Here is a 19700-nt window from a genome sequence, read left to right as displayed (position 1 = left end):
TTAACCCCCCGCGGCCGAGGGTGCCCGCAGCGCCTCATGGCGGGCAGGGCTGTGGTGAGGTGCCCCGGACGGAGGGGTTTCCCCGCTGCCTTGCTTCGTGTACCCCTCAGCCGGGCGTAGTGACCCCCCCAGGGCTGCTTTCTGTGCCCAGAATTTCTTGCACTTTGCTCTTCTCGTCTCTGCTCTGGGCAAAACGTTGTGTTTAACCTTGTGGGGAGAACCTGTCACCCGTATCTGGTCCCTGCGGGCTCCCATCGCCTTGAGACCATTGCCAAAGGTGGCTCCCAGAAGGGGTGACACCAACCCACGGGCCGTGGGGTGTGAGGTTGCTGTCAGCTGTGGGGCCGGACAGGAGTGGGGGGTCGTCACAAGGCTGTAACACCCGGGGTGGGTTTAGCTTGTTGGTGTGGGGAGACACCAGATCCTGACATGGCCACACGTGGGGTAAGAGCAGCGTCCCCTCACTGCAGCAGGGGCAGCTCGCTACAAAGGCTGGCCTGGCAAAGAGCAGGGCTAAAGGGTTCAGAACTTTGTGGCGTTTAAAGGAGGATCCCCCTGGTTTCAATGCATTCTTCTGTAGCTCTGTCCTTGACATGAAGTGCATCCCTCCTCCCCAGCTCCCGGCACGGCCAGCAAAGCTCTGCGTAAATTCAGGCAGCTTTGAAACCTGCTGGGCAAACACCCTTTGGTTGGTGGCTCCTGAGCAGGTCTTTGATACACAGAAAACTGAGCAAGAGTGGAGTTTTGCCGATGAAAGTGTACGTGTAGTTATTTGCAATAATTTTATTTTATATGGGGACTGCACACAAAATCCCTCTGACCACATGCAGCCAATCCAGGTGTACACAGAAATCTCCTGCAGCTATTGAGTCCCAAGGATGCTGCTGCTATAGAGCAGTTTGGGAATCTGACCCTGTGGTTGGTAGGACAAGCAAAAAAAATGCTGCTGTTAGTGAGAAGATGCTTTAGATCTCCTGGTTGGCTCTAGTGGCATTGCTGCTTCAAGTGACCTGGTGTGTGGTTTATGAAGTGCAGTACAAGAAGGAGCAGGTCGTGTGTTACTTTCACTCCTCTGATTTTTCTCCTCTTCCTTCAGGAGGAGGATTGCTGGGTGAAGGCCAACCCCAGGACTCTGAGCCAGATGTCAAAGAAAAGTTGGATTTCTGTGTGAGCAGCTCACGCAGCACCTGCAAGTGCCCTTCCTCTTTGTGGCTCCTGGAGGTGCTGAGGTCCTTGTGCAGACATGGCATTTAGAAGGACAGAGGGAATGTCCATCATCCAGGCCTTGGCAATGACTGTGGCAGAGATCCCTGTGTTTGTTTACACGACGTTTGGGCAGGTACAACAAGCAGGAAAGGCTTTTCCGCTGGGTTCCTTGGGTTTTATGTTTGGGGGCCGTCTGTAGAGAGAGACAAGTCTGTGTTAGTTGTGAGGGACAGAGGCACAACAGGGTGATGTTTGGGTACCTGGGCAGTTTGAGGGTTTGTAAGGATTGCATGGAGAGTTTGGGGCGGTGGGAGAGAGCTGATCAGGGTGGGCTTGGAGGGGGAGAGAAGGGTTTTCCACATCCATTCCTGGGAGAACACCTGGGTTCAACCTTTCTCTTCTTCAAAGGCACTAAAAGAAGTCTTCTGTTTTAAAGATGATCAATATATTTTCCAGTTGTAGTATTGCAACACTTGGGGCAATAAAGCTCAGCTACATACCAGGGTTTCAAAGCTGAATTTGGGTAACTCACATTGTATCTGTTACAGGCCGTATGCAAATTTTGCAGTATGTTTTGGTAAATGAGGACTGAGACCACGTTCTCTGGGTTCTGTCAAAATGATGCTCTGCAGTTTCTCTGCTGCTGAATCTTAGTTGTGTAGCAGGAGCTGTGTTTTGTGGGTGGGAGGGGAAATGCCAAGGTGTCTTATGTTTAAAACTGCTTTAAAAAAAAGAAAGGGCGGTGGAATTGGTTTTTCATTGTTGCTCTTTCATATCTTTTGTGTTTAAAGTCTGTCTTCTCTCAGCTGCGGCTCTCTCCAGGCCTGCGTAAGGTGCTGTTTGCTACAGCTCTCGGGACAGTTGCGTTGGCTCTTGCAGCTCATCAGCTGAAGCGTCGTCGTCGTCGAAAGAAGCAGATTGCTCCAGAGAAGTGCAGCTTTAAGCCTGGAGGGATCACAGTGCCCATCTTGCCAACCAGAAGGGTCTCCTCCGTGAAGAAAGGTTGGCCTTGCAAAAAGGGAAAATCCCCAAAAGCCGTTTATGAGGGAGCAAAGAGGATGTACAGGGAGCAATGGGAAGTTTCTGACAGCTAGGGGGGAGGAAAGCAAAGCCGTTTGTGTAGTGCATTGATGCAGAATGAAATTAGAAGCCTGAAGCACAGTGCCATGAACACAGGGTTAGAGGAGGAAAGGGAGAGATCCTGAGCTCAAAGCTCTTGCGAGAAAAAAGTCATACTGAGGTTTTCACCAAGTACCCATTACGCCACGCTTCCCCCGATAGTAATGACCCAGGGCACATGGTGACCTGGTTGTGTACTGATCTCAGTGATAAAAATATGATGTCTGACCCAGGGGTCCCGTATGCAGCTGTGTTGGCGAGGTTGGGTGGCAGAGGGGAGGGTGGCCTGGGCCACGCTGGGGAGTTGGGAGTGTCTGTCCAGCTCTGTAGTGGCTCCTGGACCTTGGGCAGCTTCTTCACCTGCTTGGATTGATTTTTGGGGTAAGACTGACCCAGGCCCTCAGCATAGCGCTTTAGGGATTAGGCATTTGTTTTGTGAAACATATGAAATCTTGAAGCGTTTTTAATAATAACAAAGGGAGTGATGTCAGTGCTCTGCCTGGTCTGCCATCCATAAGTGGTGAATAAATATTTATTCCTCAGCCTCAGATCACCACTGATACCAGCTTTCTTAGAGTGAAATAGAGCATACAGGAGATCCGTGACTTGTTTCTAGGTATTGGACGCTGCTTTGTCCATCTGCAGTCACACTTGGCAGGGCAATGTTCTGCTCCCTCTTCACAGCTGCAGTGAATTGGGCCTAAAATCCTACTTTTTATATGACCTTCCCAACTGCAGGATACTCCAGCAAGAGAGTCCAGAGTCCTGGCAGCAAGAGCAATGACACGCTCAGCGGGATTTCCTCCATTGAGCCCAGCAAACATTCCAGTTCGTCCCACAGTCTTGCCTCGGTAAGGACCTTCTCAACTGGGCTGGGAGAAGCAGGGCTGGGAGATACGAGTGCACTTACCTGTAACAGGATCACAAAGTCCTTGGGCTTGCGCTGGCTGATGGATAATGCCAAAGCTTTTGGAGCAGAACAGGTTGTGGCATAATTGGAGGGTGGGTTCTGATATTAACTGTGCAGTGACTGTCTGGAGTTGCCTGCATGAAATCAAAGCACCATTTTCCTCTGGCCAAAAGCCCCAGGTACATCCCACTTCTTTGGCCAACAAGGGGCTGCAGGAGGGTCTTGTGCGTGGGACATGGCTGATTCTTCAGGGCTCTCCGTGACCCTATCAAGGAGTGAGGCTGGTTTGTCGCTCGGTCTAGTAGCAATGGGGAGCCTGTTTGCTTCTCTCCATGGCGGGAGTTTGGGTGGCCCAGCAGCCCCTGTGCCAGCACAGCCCTCCTGTGCTGGGGCTGCTCACAGGTTACTTGGTTGTTAAAACCAAGTAATCTACCAAAATCAGATCAATCTGATTGGGAAACAGTGCAGGTTGAGAACACTGCCTAGTTGTTGTACCTCCTCTAAAGCCAAAAGCAGTCCATAAATACAGGTAATTCAGGCTTGACCAGGCAGCAGAAGCCATCACTGCTTATATCCACCTCTTGTCAGAACAAACGTGGAAGGATTGGGGAGCGTTTGTGGCTTCAAGACCTGTTTTACATCCCCATTGCTCAAAGCCTTGCATGCTGCTGTTAGAGCAGTGGGCGGCACAAGTGAACCTCTGCAGCTTCATGCACTGAGACTTACTGAGAAACACCCCCTCAGCATCACCCGCCAGAGCACCCGGCCTCGGTGGCCGATTAGTATCGCTGAAGCAGGAAGGGGGAAAAATCACCCCTTTGAAGGGAGCTGTCAGCCAGCAGCACCCTACAGTATGTGCAGGCATTGCTCTATTTTAGCTTGTCCCGTACTGTTAAAGCACCAGAAAGTTGCCAAAAATCTGTGCTGGCCAAAGTGTGTCTCCAGCAGGCGGCAGTGCCGGCACGGCGCTGAGCAGGCAGCCCTGCACCAGTATTCCCCTGGGGTAACTGGGATATGATAGGACGAGTCAGTGTGGACCAAGCTGTGTCCAGCTCTGTCATCCTCCCCCCGTGCAGGGACTCTCACGTCCATTTAATTCCCCTGTGGCTTCTCCCTTCCCACAGATGCTGTCCGTGTTTTATATTGCTGAAGTCTTTCTCTTTAGATAAAAAACTATCTAAATTCCTTTTTCCACTGCTGGTGCATGGGTGGGGTATCCACACGGAGAGGGATCTGTTCCCGTACCCCCTTCACTGTGTGGGAGCTGAGCGCCTGTGACAGCGCACTCACTGCTTTCATGTTACTTTATGAGAGAACAGCTCATCCGTCGCACAGCTGCAGTTTCTGCCCGCTCTCTGGTCTGCTTCCTGGGACTCTTCTTTGGCATTTAGTAAATAAGTCAGCAGCAGTGAACTGATGATTTGCAGTTCTGGATCTCAAGATGATTTAGTGACAGTCCATCGAGATTAATCAATGGAGGCAGGGCGAGAACTCCTCTGTCAGATGATTATTGTAGCTTTTTTCCTAGCATCACATTTAGACATCTTTCTCTAAGCCACATGAAAACACTGGTCATTGATAGCGTTTGAACTCAGCACTTTATCGGGTCAGACTTTAAAAGATGTTTATACACTAGTGTGAAATTGGAGAAAGCTGATAATTTGCCGTGTGGATCTTAGCGCTCAGCCCTCCCAGGAGAAGGTTTAGTTACAAACAGAAAAGCAGGAATCCCTCTGGCCGAAGTCCTCAGCTCTATTTTTGCTGGTAAGCTGTTCCTTTGTTTGGACTGTGGTCGCTTCCCCCCATTTCCAGTGTTTTTTGCACAGGCAGCTGGGGCTGACAGGAACTTTCAATCAAAATCATTGCGCCTTTGTAGTGATTGTTTTGAAGTTTTCTTGGGCTGTCGCCTCCATCAGTGTTCTCCTGCTCGTGCTCACTGTTGTACAGCTCGCTGTTTCCTGATGAAGCTTCAGTGTAAATTGGTTGGGAAGGTATTTCCCACACAACTTTGCATGCTTTCAAAGACACCGCTATGGTGCTGGGTGGAGAAGGGGAGGACTTCTCACCTTGCCTCCCCTCTCAGCGCTGTGCTGCTCTTGACAGTTGACAGCGTAGTGTGAAGCCAAGTGGGAGAGGGCTGGTAACCCTTGATACCTTCCCCTTCCCAGGCAAGGGAGTACCGATACGGGGGAGCACAAGGGCAAACATGGGGAAGGGAAATGGCTTATCATTCAGATTTAACTGGTGGTGGTGTTTGTGTGGTCTTAATGCTGCTACGCTTGGAGAGAATTCAAAAAGCATTTGTTGCTCTCTGCTGCTTCCCTACAGATGGTGGCAGTCAACTCTTCCAGTCCAATACCAGCATCAGCAGGGATGTGGGAGGCCCAGGCAATAGGTGATGCTGGAGCCATTGGTGATTCCAGTGCAGAGAGCCTCTATGTTCAAGGTAAATAACCACAATGGTAATACTGCTCTGGGGGAATTGTTTACCACTGTGAGAGCAAAAAGAGGGTGTAAATTGACATGCAGCATTAGCAGCTTAATGTGGAAGCTCTCTTGCATTCTTGGCTTAAACTCAGTCACTTGTTAGTTATAAAAATCCTGTCTTCTCTGAGGAAAGATTTCTCTGTTTTCTCAGTGAATAATTTACTTCCAAAATACTGTTCTTTGAGCAACAGGCTCACCTTGTGCAGAGAACAGTATTTTGTAAGTAACATGGCTGATGTTTTAACCAGTTTGGGGCTGTTCTCCTTAACTTCTAATCCAAATTAAACCATATTTAAAAGGGAAAGAAATAGAATATATTTATTCTTTCAGTTGGGGGGAGGCTTCCCTCTTCACTGGATTGCCTGAGTGAGCCAAGACGCATGCTGTATAGCTTTGTTCCTGAGTGGCCTGGGACTCTCACAGCTTGTATTTGGTTACATTGCCAGGCATGGAGCTGTTTGAGGAGGCCCTGCAGAAGTGGGAGCAGGCACTGACCATCAGGCAGAGGGACAGTGCTAGTACCAGCACCCCTGTGCCCTGGGACAGCAAGAAACAGCAAGAGAGCATGTCTGAGACCATCCCAGAGGTAGGTCCCCACTTTTCCCTTGCATTTGTCAGCTGGGGAACATGCTGAAAGACCAGCCTGGGTGCTGGAAGCAGTAATTAGGAGGTTAAAAGAAGAGCAAATTAAGGGCAGAGTTGGGCCAGACTCTGTTTAAGAGCTGTCTATATCTGCGGCTTCCTTATGCAATGTGAGTGGGCGTTTTTAATTTATTTTTCTTTTTAATAAGTCTCGCCCCCTCATTCCCCAGCTTTTCTACCCACCTTCCAGCATCATGTCAGTCACTGTCATGCAAGTCCTCCAGCAGCAGAGGCTGCGGGAGGAAAAGGCTGTAACGAATACAGCACCGAAGAGAAAGAAATAGCTTTCTGCCTGGCAGTGTTGTGTCTGTAACTTTTCAAAGCGTTTGAAAGGCGAGATCTTGATGGTCACTATCACTTCCTAGGAAGCTGGGTTGAGAAGCGGAGGCCAGCTGCACACATGTATTAATGAGTAAATTGAAGTGGTAAATTGGTAGGAGCTAAGGGCACCCCTGCTCGTGGAGCAAGTGGGTCAGGGAGATGTGTAACTTTTTCTGCCTACAGCTACAAAAACAAGTATTTTAGGATAGCGCCTTGTTGTCTTGGACTCGAGGACTATGCAGGGAAGAACTCTGATAAGAGGAGATCCAAACTAAAAAGGCTTTGTGACAATCACAAAGCTAAAGAGAGCAGCTGTAGCTCAGGACTGAAAGGAGCTAAACTCCCAAGTCTCCAGGAGTTCTTGCTGGCAAAAAGTGTTCCCAGACTCTTGTAAATAGTGCCTGCTGTAGTAAGTATGTGGGATATTTGTCTTTTGTGCTGGATAATATTTATCCAAGTCAAATCTGGATTTTCTTGCTGTTGTCTCTCCTTGAAGAGTCCTATAGTACTTTTAAAACTGACTTTAAAAAGTTGATTCATTATCAAAATAGATTTTGTGCTTCTTGTTAATGCTTCTGTCTTCTGGGTGAGATACTCATGCAGACACAGGGGTGCGAAGGCAAGATGCTGTGTAAGTCTTATCTCCCCCCCTCTTTTTTCCCTATCCTCCTGTGCTGCTTACAGCAAACTTTGCTTATGCCCAGCACCTTAATGCAAGGACTCTTACTCTGTTATCCAGTTCTGGATACTCAGTTGTATTCAACAGAGGTGTTCTGATGTGATTCCCTCTTGAAATTAGGCTAAAGTCACAAGTCAGGAAAATTAAGTGATCTGTAACTCATTAAAATACCTGTTTCTCTGGATGGCAGGTTAAAGTTCTTAAATTATTTATTAATTTTTTAATAGGAAAACAAAACTGTGAAGCTAAAAAGCTAGAGGGTTTAATAGGCTGTGTAGAAGCTTCCCTCCCCTTGTGTTATTAGCTGCATTGTAGGATTAATGAGGCCTCTCTCTTTTTTTTTTTTTTTTTTTTTTTTAAATCATTTAATCTGCAAACTGTAAATCCCATTTTACTGAAAATTTCCTTCCATATTTGTGCTGTCAATCTGTCTCTGCCCATCTGGCTAACTAAGGGTGGCATTTATGTATGTTCAAGGAGGAGTCCCAGAAAAGGGAGTTTGCCGAGAAGCTGGAGGCCCTCTTGCACCGAGCCTACCACCTCCAGGAAGAGTTTGGGTCTTCACTTCCATCAGACAGCATGCTGCTGGATCTGGGTATGGGACCTGGCTTAGAAATGCATTAGAACACCTGTTTCTTTTCTGATTTTATGTCTTTTCTGTAAGCTAGAAAATGAAGTGATGATGAAGTGCTGTTTATGGGGGTTGGAGGGAGGGCACAGTGGCTAAGAGGAGTGGTAGTCCATAAACTCCAACACATGCAGCTTCTTCCTCTCCTCCAGAGAAGACTTTAATGCTTCCATTGGCGGATGGGTCATTGCGGCTTCGGACAGATGATGAAGACAGCTCCATTTCTGAGGATTCCTTCTTCTCTGCAGCAGAGGTGACAAGTTTTAGCTGTGGGTAGCAGTCCAGCAGCTTGGAGGGGAGCCACAAAGGCAGTGGAGCCAAATGCATCTTGGTAGAGGAAGATGATGCAACATGGAGCAACAGCCCCAATCTGGGAGGTTCATGGTGGATGTTAGGAAAAGTTGTTTCATTAGGGGCATGGTGCAGCCCTTTCCAACCAGCATTTCCGTATCATTGTCCTATTTAGTGTAGAAAACATGCCATAAAAGCTAGGAAAGTACTGTAAATCTAAAGTAATGTGATTTGGTTGTGTAAATTTTAGGGGATATTGAGCTGTGTCAGAACTGAGACAGCTTTGAAACTGGTGGGAAAAGAAATGTCTTTGCATGAAATAATTGGCACTGATAGAAGTTTGCCAGCTGAAGAAGGCACATCTTGCTTGTGTGCAGTCTCTGAGTATTTGCAAATATTTAATGAGATCATTTTGTTCTTCCCATGCTTCTTGCCACCCCTACAGCTCTTTGACTCTCTCCACTTTGAGGAAATACCATTCCACCTCTCTAAGCCAGTAGCAGCATATGAAGAAGCTCTGCAGTTAGTGAAAGAAGGGAAAGTTGCGTGCCGGACGCTGAGGTGAAGTGCCAGCTGGAGTTGTGGGTCCTTGTGTTGAGGCTCCTTTGAGCAGTGTGAACACATTATTTGCCTTTGAGCAGCCCTGTAACCAGAATAACCCTTTGGGGTCCGAAATTCTCAGCATCCTTCCTTCTGGTTTGGACTTCCCAGGGAACTAGCCCCAGATTTTAGGACACAAGTTAAGAAAGGCTAATTGTACCAGGAAATCAGTAATGAGAAATGTGCCTGTTCTGTGTGACTGGCTGGCATAGTCCTGTGCTGTAACAGCCTTTGCAGAGGTGCTCTGGTCCCCCGGGAACTGTGCAAAGGGAATGCAGTTGTTACTTTCTCCTACATGGATTGGGAATTTTTTTTTTTTTTTAGGGGAACATAGTTGTTAAGAACACAGACATCAGGAGAGCTGAAATTTATGCAATCCTTTCCCTTTTCCTCTAGGACAGAGCTCCTTGGCTGCTACAGCGACCAGGATTTCCTTGCAAAGCTGCATTGCATCAGGCAGGCCTTCCAGGTGAGAATGGCTTGAGGCTCCTGTGCTCCCGCGGTGTGTTGCTGCCAGCAGCATGTTCTCCTCTACTTGCACGGTGGTGAAGTCTTTGCCCCTCTAGACCAAGTAAAAGCACAAGCAGCAGCAGCCCAAGCTCCCCTTGCTTAACTCTGTAATCCCGTCCTGAACAATTTGATTTGGAGAGGGAGAGGATCCTCTGGTCCCCGTGTCCACTTGAGTGGTGGTTACATGGCCACTGACACTGGTTTAGTTCTGGGAAATTAAAGTTTGGGAATTTAAGAGCTGCCTAGAAGCTGGTACTCCTGCTTAAGAGCTTCTCACTGGGCTGGAGTCAAACCTCTGAGGTGGGGGAGTAAGGTTTCCTTCTCAACCTTCCTGGCAAGGTATATCTACAACCTGAACATAAGGTTTTGTGCCCTGGCCCCACTGCCACCCTCTGGCTTCTGTGCCTCCATTCTTGCCACTTCCCGTCATTCATCCTAATTTTAAACTTGCTTCCCAGAGAGAGCAGTTTTCTAGACTCCAGCTTATTAAAGGTTAATGATACTGGTGTATGCAGCATTGCGCTCCTTTGTATCCTGTCCTTTTTTTCTCCCAACTCAGAATTTGTGTGGGCGGAGGCGCTCACAGGAGACTTCTTGTGTTCCCTCTGCAGGAACTGCTGGAGGATGAAAGCAATCAACTGTTTTTTGGGGAGGTTGGGAAGCAAATGGTGATAGGACTGATGACAAAAGCTGAAAAGGTAGGAAGTTTGTATGACAACTAAGGTATGTCTTGAGCACAGGGTCACTTGTTCCTCCATCCCAACCCAGAGTTTGTCCAGTGTGTTGGAAGAAGCAAACTTCACCTGTGTGCTGGTGACTATTGTGAGAAATAAAGCACAGGCATTTTTAATCTTGTTTAACCAAATTCTCTTGAAAAAGCCTCTCTGTGCATCTCCTGTCCACAGTTTGATACTGTGCCTCACCGGAGCAAACAGAAGGTACAGACTGTACATCAGCAATGGCATTGTCTCAAGGAATATAGGAAAGGGAAAACATAATCAAACCTTTGCATCAGTGACGTACCAGTCTTCAGATCCCTGGCTTAGTCACTGGTCATCCCCTGAACAGGGAAATTGTTGCTTGCACAACATCAGTCCTTTAATGGCTGAGTTTGCATTCAGATGTCTCTAGCTGCTTCCGTGAAGAAAGTGGAGCAACGTAGGTGCTCTGAGTCACAGCTGTGCCTAGGGCCATCCATGCCTCCTAGAAATAAACTCTCTCTTTCTTCACAAAGAATGTTTTGGCTAAAAACTTCAGCCAGTCATATGCATTGATGTTGATGTTAGCTCAAAATAGAGTAGTAAAACTCTGGTGAAATGTGCCCACAGCTGTTGTACCTTCTGAAGTGTTTTGTTTCTCTGCTTTCCCAGAATCCCAAAGCTTTTCTGGAAAGCTATGAGGAGATGCTGCGTTATGCACTGAAGCAAGAGACCTGGCCAACCACTCAGCAGGAGCTGGAGGGAAGAGGGGTTGGTAAAGACATTCTCTCTACAAAGTTGCAGAGTAGTTGGAAGATAATGGATATGTAGGAACTGCCCAGGATTGAAAGAACTGCTGCTGAAATAAGATTATTTTGCAATTGTACATTGTGTACTTCAGCTCATTACATTTTGTTGCTTCAAAGTAAAAGAGTAAAGTCCATCTTTTTTTTTTTTTTTAAACAAAACAAAACCAGTTTCCTATACAGACTGTTCTGTTCTTTGACAGGTGGTGTGCATGAGTTTCTTTGATATCGTGCTGGACTTCATCCTCATGGATGCTTTTGAGGATCTGGAGAACCCACCCTCCTCTGTGCTGGCTGTGCTGCGCAACCGATGGCTCTCCGACAGCTTCAAGGAGACGGTGCGTTAAGTGGGTAGTCCTTGTGCTGAGCATGAGATATCAGTGCCAAGGCTAGGAAAGAGTATAACCTCGTCTGTCCTGGCTGAGCTGAATTTTCGCTTTAGAAATACCATTCTTTCCTGAAGTTCTAAACAACAGTCTTCTGGTACATGTAAATTGTTTACAGGAGAGCTTTCCTTAGTTTGAAAGCATCTGGTTGGCTCCAGTAGACTTATTTCTCTAGCGGCCTTTATCAGTGATGCCATTGGAGATGTTAAAAGATGACAATTTTCATGACTGAGAATATGAGGATCAAAATGTAGGGACAAACATGTATGTTTTTTTTGCACCTGGCTATTCATTCTGGTGGTACCTCAGCAAACACTAATGCTCAAATAGCAGCACTTTCCTCTAGTCCTGGCCCTCGGCTGCATATTCAATACTGATTAGTTTCATAGACTGAGAAGATGGTTGGGAGGCACCTTTGAACAGCTGTCTGTTTACAGTCTGCATTCTAGGGTGTTTGGCAACTATGTCAGATCATATTAGCAATCCTCAAAAACACTTTGGCTTTTCTGGAATGGATCTGGAGCGGCCAAATCTGCTTCTAGTTCACTTCGATTTTTGTCACTAATTTTAGAGTTGCTGGCACAAAAGGGCCACTGCTTTGATATTTTGATGGCAATATGTTGGTAAACTTCTTTTCTGAAAAGTAATCCCAGCAACTGATGGTCTCTCTCTCTTAATCATAGGCCCTAGCAACTGCCTGCTGGTCAGTTCTGAAAGCAAAAAGGAGGCTTCTGATGGTAAGCAAAGTCAATTAAAAGGGAAAGAATCTAATGTATTTGAAGCTGAAAAGATAACACTGAGATCTTGACAAAATACAACATCTAAGTGGTATAAGACTGAACTGAACAGCATTTTTTGTGATGCTTTGGAGCACTGGGGTCCTGCCGTCAGTGCTCCAGTGCCATGGCAGTGTTTTACTGGATCAGCCTGAGTTTATTCTCCCTTTTTCTTAATGTGAGGATTCAAAAGATGACGTTGCCTGTTTGGTATTCCCTCTCCTCCCTCTCAATACCATAGGAATGGTCACAGACATCAAGCAATAAGGGACTGCTCCTGAATTGTAGTTTCGCTGCCGGCAGTGCAATGAATGGCTCGTGCGCTTCTCTACTTCCCAGCTGACTGCTGACTCGCTGTTACTTGATGTGTTTCCCTTAAATCTGTGGCTTTCTAAAGTATCACGGCAGATCAGTTCATGGACCAGGGGAACAGGAAGCCACAACTTCACAACCCCAGTTCTGCCACAGGCTCTGTGGCATCTGGCAAGTTTTCAGCTGCTATCCCACAACCAGCTGGTACGACTGGGTTTGCCTCATGAGATGGTTCAAAGAGAAATGAGAGCGTTGGAAGCTGTATTGGTGTTGGCGTGCAGTAGGTCTGTCTTGGATATTTGCATGCCCTTTCCTGGCTTGATCCGGAGATTATATATAGAGTCTATAAAGACTGCCTGATGGTTGCCTTCCATTTTCTTCTATTTATTTTCCTCCTGAAATAGTTTAGAAACACAAAGATAGAAAGCTCTAGTCATCCTTCAAGGGATCTGAAAGATAAATGTAATTCTGCAGGAAGAGATGGTCTTCAGTAGCTCTTAACTTCAGTTACTGAAGCACAGTGCTTTCTGGTAGCTGATATGGAATAAGCTGATAATTCTGTGTGAGAACTAAGACCAACCAATTCTTCCCTTCCTTGTGGCAGGTACCAGATGGCTTTATCTCTCATTTCTACTCCGTATCGGAGCATGTCAGTCCTGTTCTAGCCTTTGGTTTTCTGGGGCCCAAGCAGCAGCTATCTGAAGTCTGCAGTTTCTTCAAGGTAAGATGGCTTTTCTGTACCTGATCTGTGTGGGCCTCTTGCTGTGTTCTGGCTTCTGCAGATGTGTGCTTTTGATGACTGATGTGGCGTTAAAAACTTGGCTGTATACAAAAGCCTTCTAAAAATCAGTGGTTTTTGAGATGCAGATTGCTGAATTCAAATTGATAGGAATTCCCAGCACAATTTACCATAGCTGATAACAAAATTGAGTGATGAGATCAATTTATACCATTAGTATTGGAAAAAAATTATGGGTGCATATGCTGAAAGCATATGCTGTGTAAGAGTACATGGGATCATACAAGTTAAAAGCCTAAATCCTCTTGTTCTTGTAGATAATATCATGAGAAGCTTTGTTGCATTCATTGTATGTTTGCATGGATATTGCCATGGACATCAGTGTTTCTTTTCTGACTTTAGGAGCTCTGCTGTCCTGTTTCAGAGGCACAAGGGAATTTAACCACAAAAGTAATACACCAGTCTCCTAAATGTAAACCTTCCTTTTGTCTTTGTAGCACCAGATATTACAGTATCTGAAGGACATGTTTGATTTGGACAACGTGAGATACACAACAGTGCAGTCGCTGGCAGAAGACATTTTGCAGCTGTCGCGGCGGCGCAGTGAGATCCTCTTGGGATATCTGGGCACCGAGACTTCCCCCGAGATGAACGGCACGCTTCCTGGTGAAAATGAGCCACTGAAGGAGCTCATCTGATGTCAGTCAGGGGAGGAAAACAGTTTTGTACAAGGACCTTTTTCCTCCCAGAGATGGACAAAACTACCTGCAATGCTCAGTGGTGGCAGCAAGACTAGTTCAACACACAACAACATGGTGGGACCTTCTGCTTTTTGTAGCCAGTAGTGTTTGCTGGGATGGATCCAGGACCACTTGCCAGCTTATGGTTTGAATTTCTTCTTTGTTCCACCTTCCCGTTCTTTTTATTATTATTATTTTTTTTAATGTGTCATATAAACCACAAACTGCCTGGGCCCAGATTTTTGCCCGATTCTCTTGAACAGGGCAACATATGTACCCGTTTCACCTGTGTGTTTTCTGGGAGGTGATCCCTGACATGCAAGATTGTGTGTGGGAGCGGGAACATCATTGGTAAATTCTCCACTTGTCCCATAGCTTCTCAAGGAGGCTTTGTTTGCTTTGAGATTTTTATTATCGTTCTTTCTCTGCTGTGTTTCTACAGATATTACTGCTGATTTTACCTTATGTGATTTAACACATGCAATGTGACTAGCAAAGATTTCTTTCCCAGGGAGGAAGAAATACTTCTGTAAAGCACTGAAGTAAAATGCAGACTTTTGTAACCAGTCTGAAGCTCTAAGGAAGTCGGTCTGTTCCCTCTGTGTTGCTGCTCTTTGCAGGCCAGATGACGGGCTCTGTGCCGTGGTCATCCTCTCTTAGGAGATTGCTGAGTCTACGTTTGCCCCTAAGGCAAGCTAGTGTGAGGAGGGGGTGGATTTGCATCCTGCCTGTGCATGCACAAAGTCTTTAACATCCATCAAAGTGCCTTGCTGTATTTCAGAATGAGCCAGCAGCAGTTTTTGCTGGGTGGGAGGTGTGGGGTGTACACAGGCAGAGGGAACCGGTATAGCGTGGTGCCTATTCCTATTATGCATAAGGCAGTAAGAGGTGTAGATGTTGGATGTGATGTACGAAAGGGGTTATGTGTGCAGGTAGCTGGAGAGCTGGGATCAAGCTGCTAGAGATGAAATGACTCTTTATAGTCTGTCAATCCTAAGAAACATAGTGTAGTTTTGGGTATAGATCAAGTGCATGTATATGTATGTCTCTGTAGTGCTGGGATGGGCTCTTCTCAAATGATGTGATCCTGACTGCACAGCCAGCACCTCAAATCTGGCTGCTTTGGGACACGTGCCGAGTTGGATACTAGTGTAGGGCAGTGGAGCGTGCTGGACTTGAGGCAGTCCTGGCTTTTGTGTGAGGTTTGCAGTGATTTGCTGAGTCCTCTGTAAGTGCAATGCCACAGATGAAGGCTGAGCGTCCAGCCTGTGCTTTCTTCTGTTTCAGTCCACAAGTGGCTCCAAATCACAGCTTCAGAATGTGCAGGTCTTCACAGAGAAGAAAATGGGGACTTTCACAAAAACATGGGCTTCACTGTTTTTTCTCCGGACTGATTAGTTATTCCTTGTGTCTGTTTCAGGTAAAAGGCATAAGACTTATCTAGCCATATTTTTGCGGGGGCGGGGGGGGGGGGAAGAAGTAAGAATCTGGAGTTTCCATAGGGGTGGAAAGTCAGTGCATGGGTTTGGGGAATACAAATGTCTTCTTTCTTCCTCTTCAGATGTCTAATGTGAGTTCTGCTGGTAAAAGCAGGAAGGAAGCAAGCAGGGAAAAAGTAAACAAGAGGATGTAAAAGGAGTAGATAAATGCTCCTGAGATGCTTGCAAGAGGGTAAGTGTAGAGCACGCAACATCTGTTGCTCTATAAGCATATCAGACTGATGTGGCTTATCCTGAAGAACAGATTAATGCAATAAACAAGAGTGCTGAGGCAGAAGTGAGGAGCAGCTGACCCGAGTGAGGCTGCATGAAATACTTTATGAGAAGGATTTGAGAGAGAGCAGTTGAAACTAGGAAAGGTCTCTGAGGTGCCTTGCTCCTGGCAGCATGCAGTGAGAGACGAAATGGAGGATGTTGTATTAGCGTGACACACCTGCTATGTGTAATTCAAAAGTGCTATATGTGATTCAAAAGTATGTTATATTCTGAAAGCAAGTTACTTTGCCAAAAAAAATGTTTATAGTGCTTTGTGCTCTTGTATGGCTGGTTTAGAAGAAAGAGTAACTTCAGCAGCTTTGTATAGTGGTTAAAAAGATGCTAAAATGTGAAGATTAATGTAATAAGACGGATTGTAATTCAAAACAATCAATGCTGTTAATTTCAGATTTTTAGAGTTGTTTTATGCGTATTTATTTACTACTTTGAGTGTCTTTTGGCCTCAGTGCTTGGGGCAGCCTACCTACGTTGTGTACAGACAGGAACAGTGGCTGCTGACTTTGGTCTTTTCGCATCCTGGAGGGAGAGGATACTGAAACAGGGTCCCCATGAAGCAAACACTAACTTGCACTGTGGCTTTTTAAGCAAAGAAATTGTAAATGCCTAATCAATCAAATGGAAGGAAGACAGTTTTACTACAGCTGTATGCTTTTCCTTAGCCCTTATTGCAAATAGGGTATGCTGCCCTCCCAGTGAAGGTAAAGCAGGATCTTCCTCGAGAACATCCGCAGCTTCTTGAAGGTTGAGTTCCCCCCTCCTCCCGCCAGCACTACCTTGCTCCTGCACAAGCCAAGTTTGTCTGCTGAGACAGACTGATTTTTTTCTCTTTGCTGGAGAGGATGGTAAACGTCTCTACAACCCCTTTCCCCCTGCTATTTCATTGCTGCTCTTCCTCCCTCCCCAGTCCCAGTGTAGCTTGAGAGGAAAGGCAGAAGAAAGGTGTTTGCAGCCTTGGAAGGGTACCGCTCAGATCAATGGGTTCAGAAGAGCTGTTCCTGTGGAAGAAGCTCTCCCTGACCCGAGGGGTGGTGGTCTGTGCCCTGCTGCGTTCAGCGGAGGCTCAGGCTGCTGCCACTGATCCCATCCAGGGCAGGGCTTGGCCCAAAGGGCAACCCCCTCATACCCATCTGTGTTTCAGGGTAGAGTAAAAGGTCATGACGGAACAACTGCCTGCCCTCTGGCTTCATAAGAGATCACTAGAAAATCCTTCTTTCCCCAGCATATTGTGTTTAGCAAAGGAAATTCTTCAGTATTAGCAGTTGAGATATGTGTTTGGGTAGAATCTCTAGAGATAAGATATTTGCCTTTTTTATAATGAACCCTTATTCTCAAGGGGTTAAATCATTCTGGGCTGACACTTGCAAGATTTTAACACTGATGGGGATTTAAAGTGGCTTAACAGCTATGAAGTAAAATCCTTCAGTAGTTTCTGATGCTTAAACAGAATTTCAAATATGCATGACTTTCAGTTTTTACGTGGAGGTTATAACAAGCTTCACCAGTGGTTAAAGTACGTACTCAGTACTTTATTATATATGTAGAGACTACACCAAATGGCTCTAGGATGGTCTTTATGATCTTTAAAGCACAAATACATTAATAAAAAAAATATGAGGAAAAATCTGCCTTGTTGTATCTACGAGATCAGTGTGGCTTTGAAGAGCGTGATTTGTGCTGTCTCCTACGAGGAGGTAGGAAAGCAGGATTTTACTTACCCCTCTTCAGTAGAACATTCCTCTGCTGTATCTGAAACTAATGAATGTAAACTTGTGCCTGTTTTTCCTTGATTTCCTAAAGGTGTTAAAAATCTGTTCTTGTTTTGCTTCTTCCTTTTTCTTTGCAGCTATTTTTTTTTAATACCTTTAATCTTAGGACGTGGGCATTACAAGTCAAATAAAACTTTCCTTCATGATTGTGGTTTTTGTTTGTAAATTTCCTGGTGAAACTTGCTAGAAACTCAAGTCTTGCTTTCTGATTTAGGTGGCAGTTGTGGTGACACCTCTGGTGCTAGAGTGATGGTCTAAAGCAAGGCTGGCTCTTCCTAGAGTCAAAATGCTAAACTTACAGCAAGTAAGCTTAAGGGTTCTGTTTGCATGGGGACTCTTCCTGGTTCTACTGAAGACAAGTCCGTAGATTAAGCAGGCTATAAAATTAACAAGACAACTCATTGTACTTTGAGCAGTTGTTGAAGTTGAAAACTGTAGGGTTTCATTTTTCAGATTTTTCTTTTTCCGTGGTGGTTTGATTGTGTTTGGGTGTGGTGTGGGTAGGCCAGCAGACTGTGATAAAGTGGTAACAGAAATCCCAGTGAAGAGTAGAATCTCTTAAACATTGTCCAAGTTCTTGTAGCGTCCTTATCAGCCTCCCAAACTATGTGAAAGGGACCCAGAGTAAAGACTGCGGGTTGATATCAGAGATACCCATCTGCTACACAATGCAGGAAACTCATCTTCTTATTCTTCTGCAGCAATTAGAGTATGTTTAAATACTTTCATTTTCAAATGATACAGAAACCAGATTGAATCAGATAGGCTGTTTGCTTCCACAGTGATTAAGATTTCATCCATACGCTTAAGAATAAAAAAAATAAGCCTCAGTTAGGATTAATGCAAGCCTGTCACGAACTATGATATATGCAAATAAAATGCTCATGAATAGGAAAATTTTTGTCTCATGTCACACCCTGAAGGCTAGTTGAAAGAGTTAAAAGGAGTTTATCTTAGTTTCCATGGTGTCAGACTGTATACTCATTCCATCTCCAGAGCAGCTTTGTGCTTTCTTATGCTGAAGGAACAGAGCAAAGGCTGCTCTGTGTATTGACACTTTCTTCTTATGTTCAGGAAGGAGTGGGTGAATATAGCAATGAAGCCCACAATTTTCAGTACTTGTCATGGTACATAGATCAAATGTAATCCACTCTGCCAGCATAACTCTATATTCAATAGCTTGGAAAGGAGGAGATTTATTTAACTTGAATAATGAAAGCAGTAAATCACTCATGCTACCTTGTAGCAGCCTTCTGCAATGAACTGAACTTCTGCAGTAAATATTTGCTCTTTCTTTCCAAGTAATGAGACTTTAATGCTATTTTTCTTCTTGCAATGCCAGGAAGAACGTCAGCTTTGAAGAGCCCGTTGAAATTAATGGGACATAATCATAATTGCTATCTGAAAACGGGTATATTACAACTGCAGGAAAAGCAGTTTTCTCGCTGCTCTGAAATCTTGCTTTAAGGTGAATGTGTTAAGGGATAGAAATCCTAATTGGTGTGTTTTCCTGACATATACAGATTAAAGGCAACCCCTTGCCTATGTTTATAATTTCTTGCGCTGCTCTTGCATATTTATTTTTCTGTAAGTTTTATTTTTAAAAACTGAATTCACTTTGGTGGTTTGGTCTGAAGGTGTATTTGCCTTCCACACGCTTTTCTGGGCCGTGCTCCTTGTGTATCTCACTTTTGAAATGCTGTACTGTTTGTGTCCTCAGGCTCCCCAGTAAGTATTATTCTCTGGGGTCACATAAGGGAACATTCATTTCAGTTTGGGCTTCAAAGTGGGCGATTTCAGTAGTCGAAGGTATTTGGGGAGCTAAAAAAAGGTATTACCTGGACGGGGTGGTGCCTGACTTTGTGGTACCTTTTAAAGGATGTGCAGAGTATCAGCATCCTGATTTCTTTTAAGATTCCCTTAAGGCTTTATTTCGTGCTTTATTTTCATGTGTGCATGTTCAGACAGGAGCTGCTGTTCCTTTACAGAGCTATAAAGGAGATGTGGCTGTAAAAATTCATCTTCTTCCTAATGTTATTTAAAAAAAAAAAAAAAAAAGTATTTTCAACAGAGCTTAGCCCTTGTCAGTTAATCACTTCTGTGCAGGGCCATGTGGAAGTAATTGTGTCTGGCTAGTGAAATAATCCTGATCTGTAGTAATACCATTTATAAAATGAAAGCTTCCCTTTTAAAAAACACATCTCTTCACCCTTGAAAAAGGTGACGTGACAGAAGGATGGTCTGGTTGGTCAGTGGGGCCAGAGGAAGAGGCAGCCCCTCGCCGCCCCAGCCCCACGCTGCCCTCTCCA

The 19700-nt window shown here is 45.4% G+C and overlaps 1 protein-coding gene across 1 annotated transcript; it reads left to right on the top strand.

Annotated features, from left to right (window-relative positions):
- The first annotated feature begins 1243 nt into the window (after positions 1-1243).
- On the top strand, positions 1244-13808 carry FAM73B (family with sequence similarity 73, member B). The gene is made up of 15 exons (XM_009888014.1): positions 1244-1339; positions 1998-2208; positions 3064-3176; positions 5564-5681; positions 6169-6308; positions 7842-7959; positions 8145-8245; positions 8729-8844; positions 9280-9352; positions 10005-10091; positions 10764-10862; positions 11101-11235; positions 11967-12020; positions 12976-13092; positions 13608-13808. Exons 1-15 carry the CDS (start codon positions 1244-1246, stop codon positions 13806-13808), a joined length of 1779 nt encoding a protein of 592 aa, XP_009886316.1.
- The last annotated feature ends 5892 nt before the right edge of the window (positions 13809-19700 follow it).

This window comes from Charadrius vociferus, unplaced genomic scaffold (genome assembly GCF_000708025.1).
Source record: "Charadrius vociferus isolate BGI_N301 unplaced genomic scaffold, ASM70802v2 scaffold56, whole genome shotgun sequence".
In the NCBI taxonomy this organism is placed as follows: Eukaryota; Metazoa; Chordata; class Aves; order Charadriiformes; family Charadriidae; genus Charadrius; species Charadrius vociferus.
The sequence above is the reverse complement of the archived record's forward strand: the minus strand, read 5'-3'. Positions and strand labels throughout refer to the sequence as shown.

Bases quoted from the DNA above. Each gene is read 5' to 3' on its own strand.
- FAM73B (XM_009888014.1), top strand. From the start codon at position 1,244: ATGGCATTTAGAAGGACAGAGGGAATGTCCATCATCCAGGCCTTGGCA. The intron at 8,246-8,728 runs GTGACAAGTTTT...CCACCCCTACAG, and splicing joins CCTTCTTCTCTGCAGCAGAG to CTCTTTGACTCTCTCCACTT. The intron at 11,236-11,966 runs GTGCGTTAAGTG...TCTTAATCATAG, and splicing joins CCGACAGCTTCAAGGAGACG to GCCCTAGCAACTGCCTGCTG.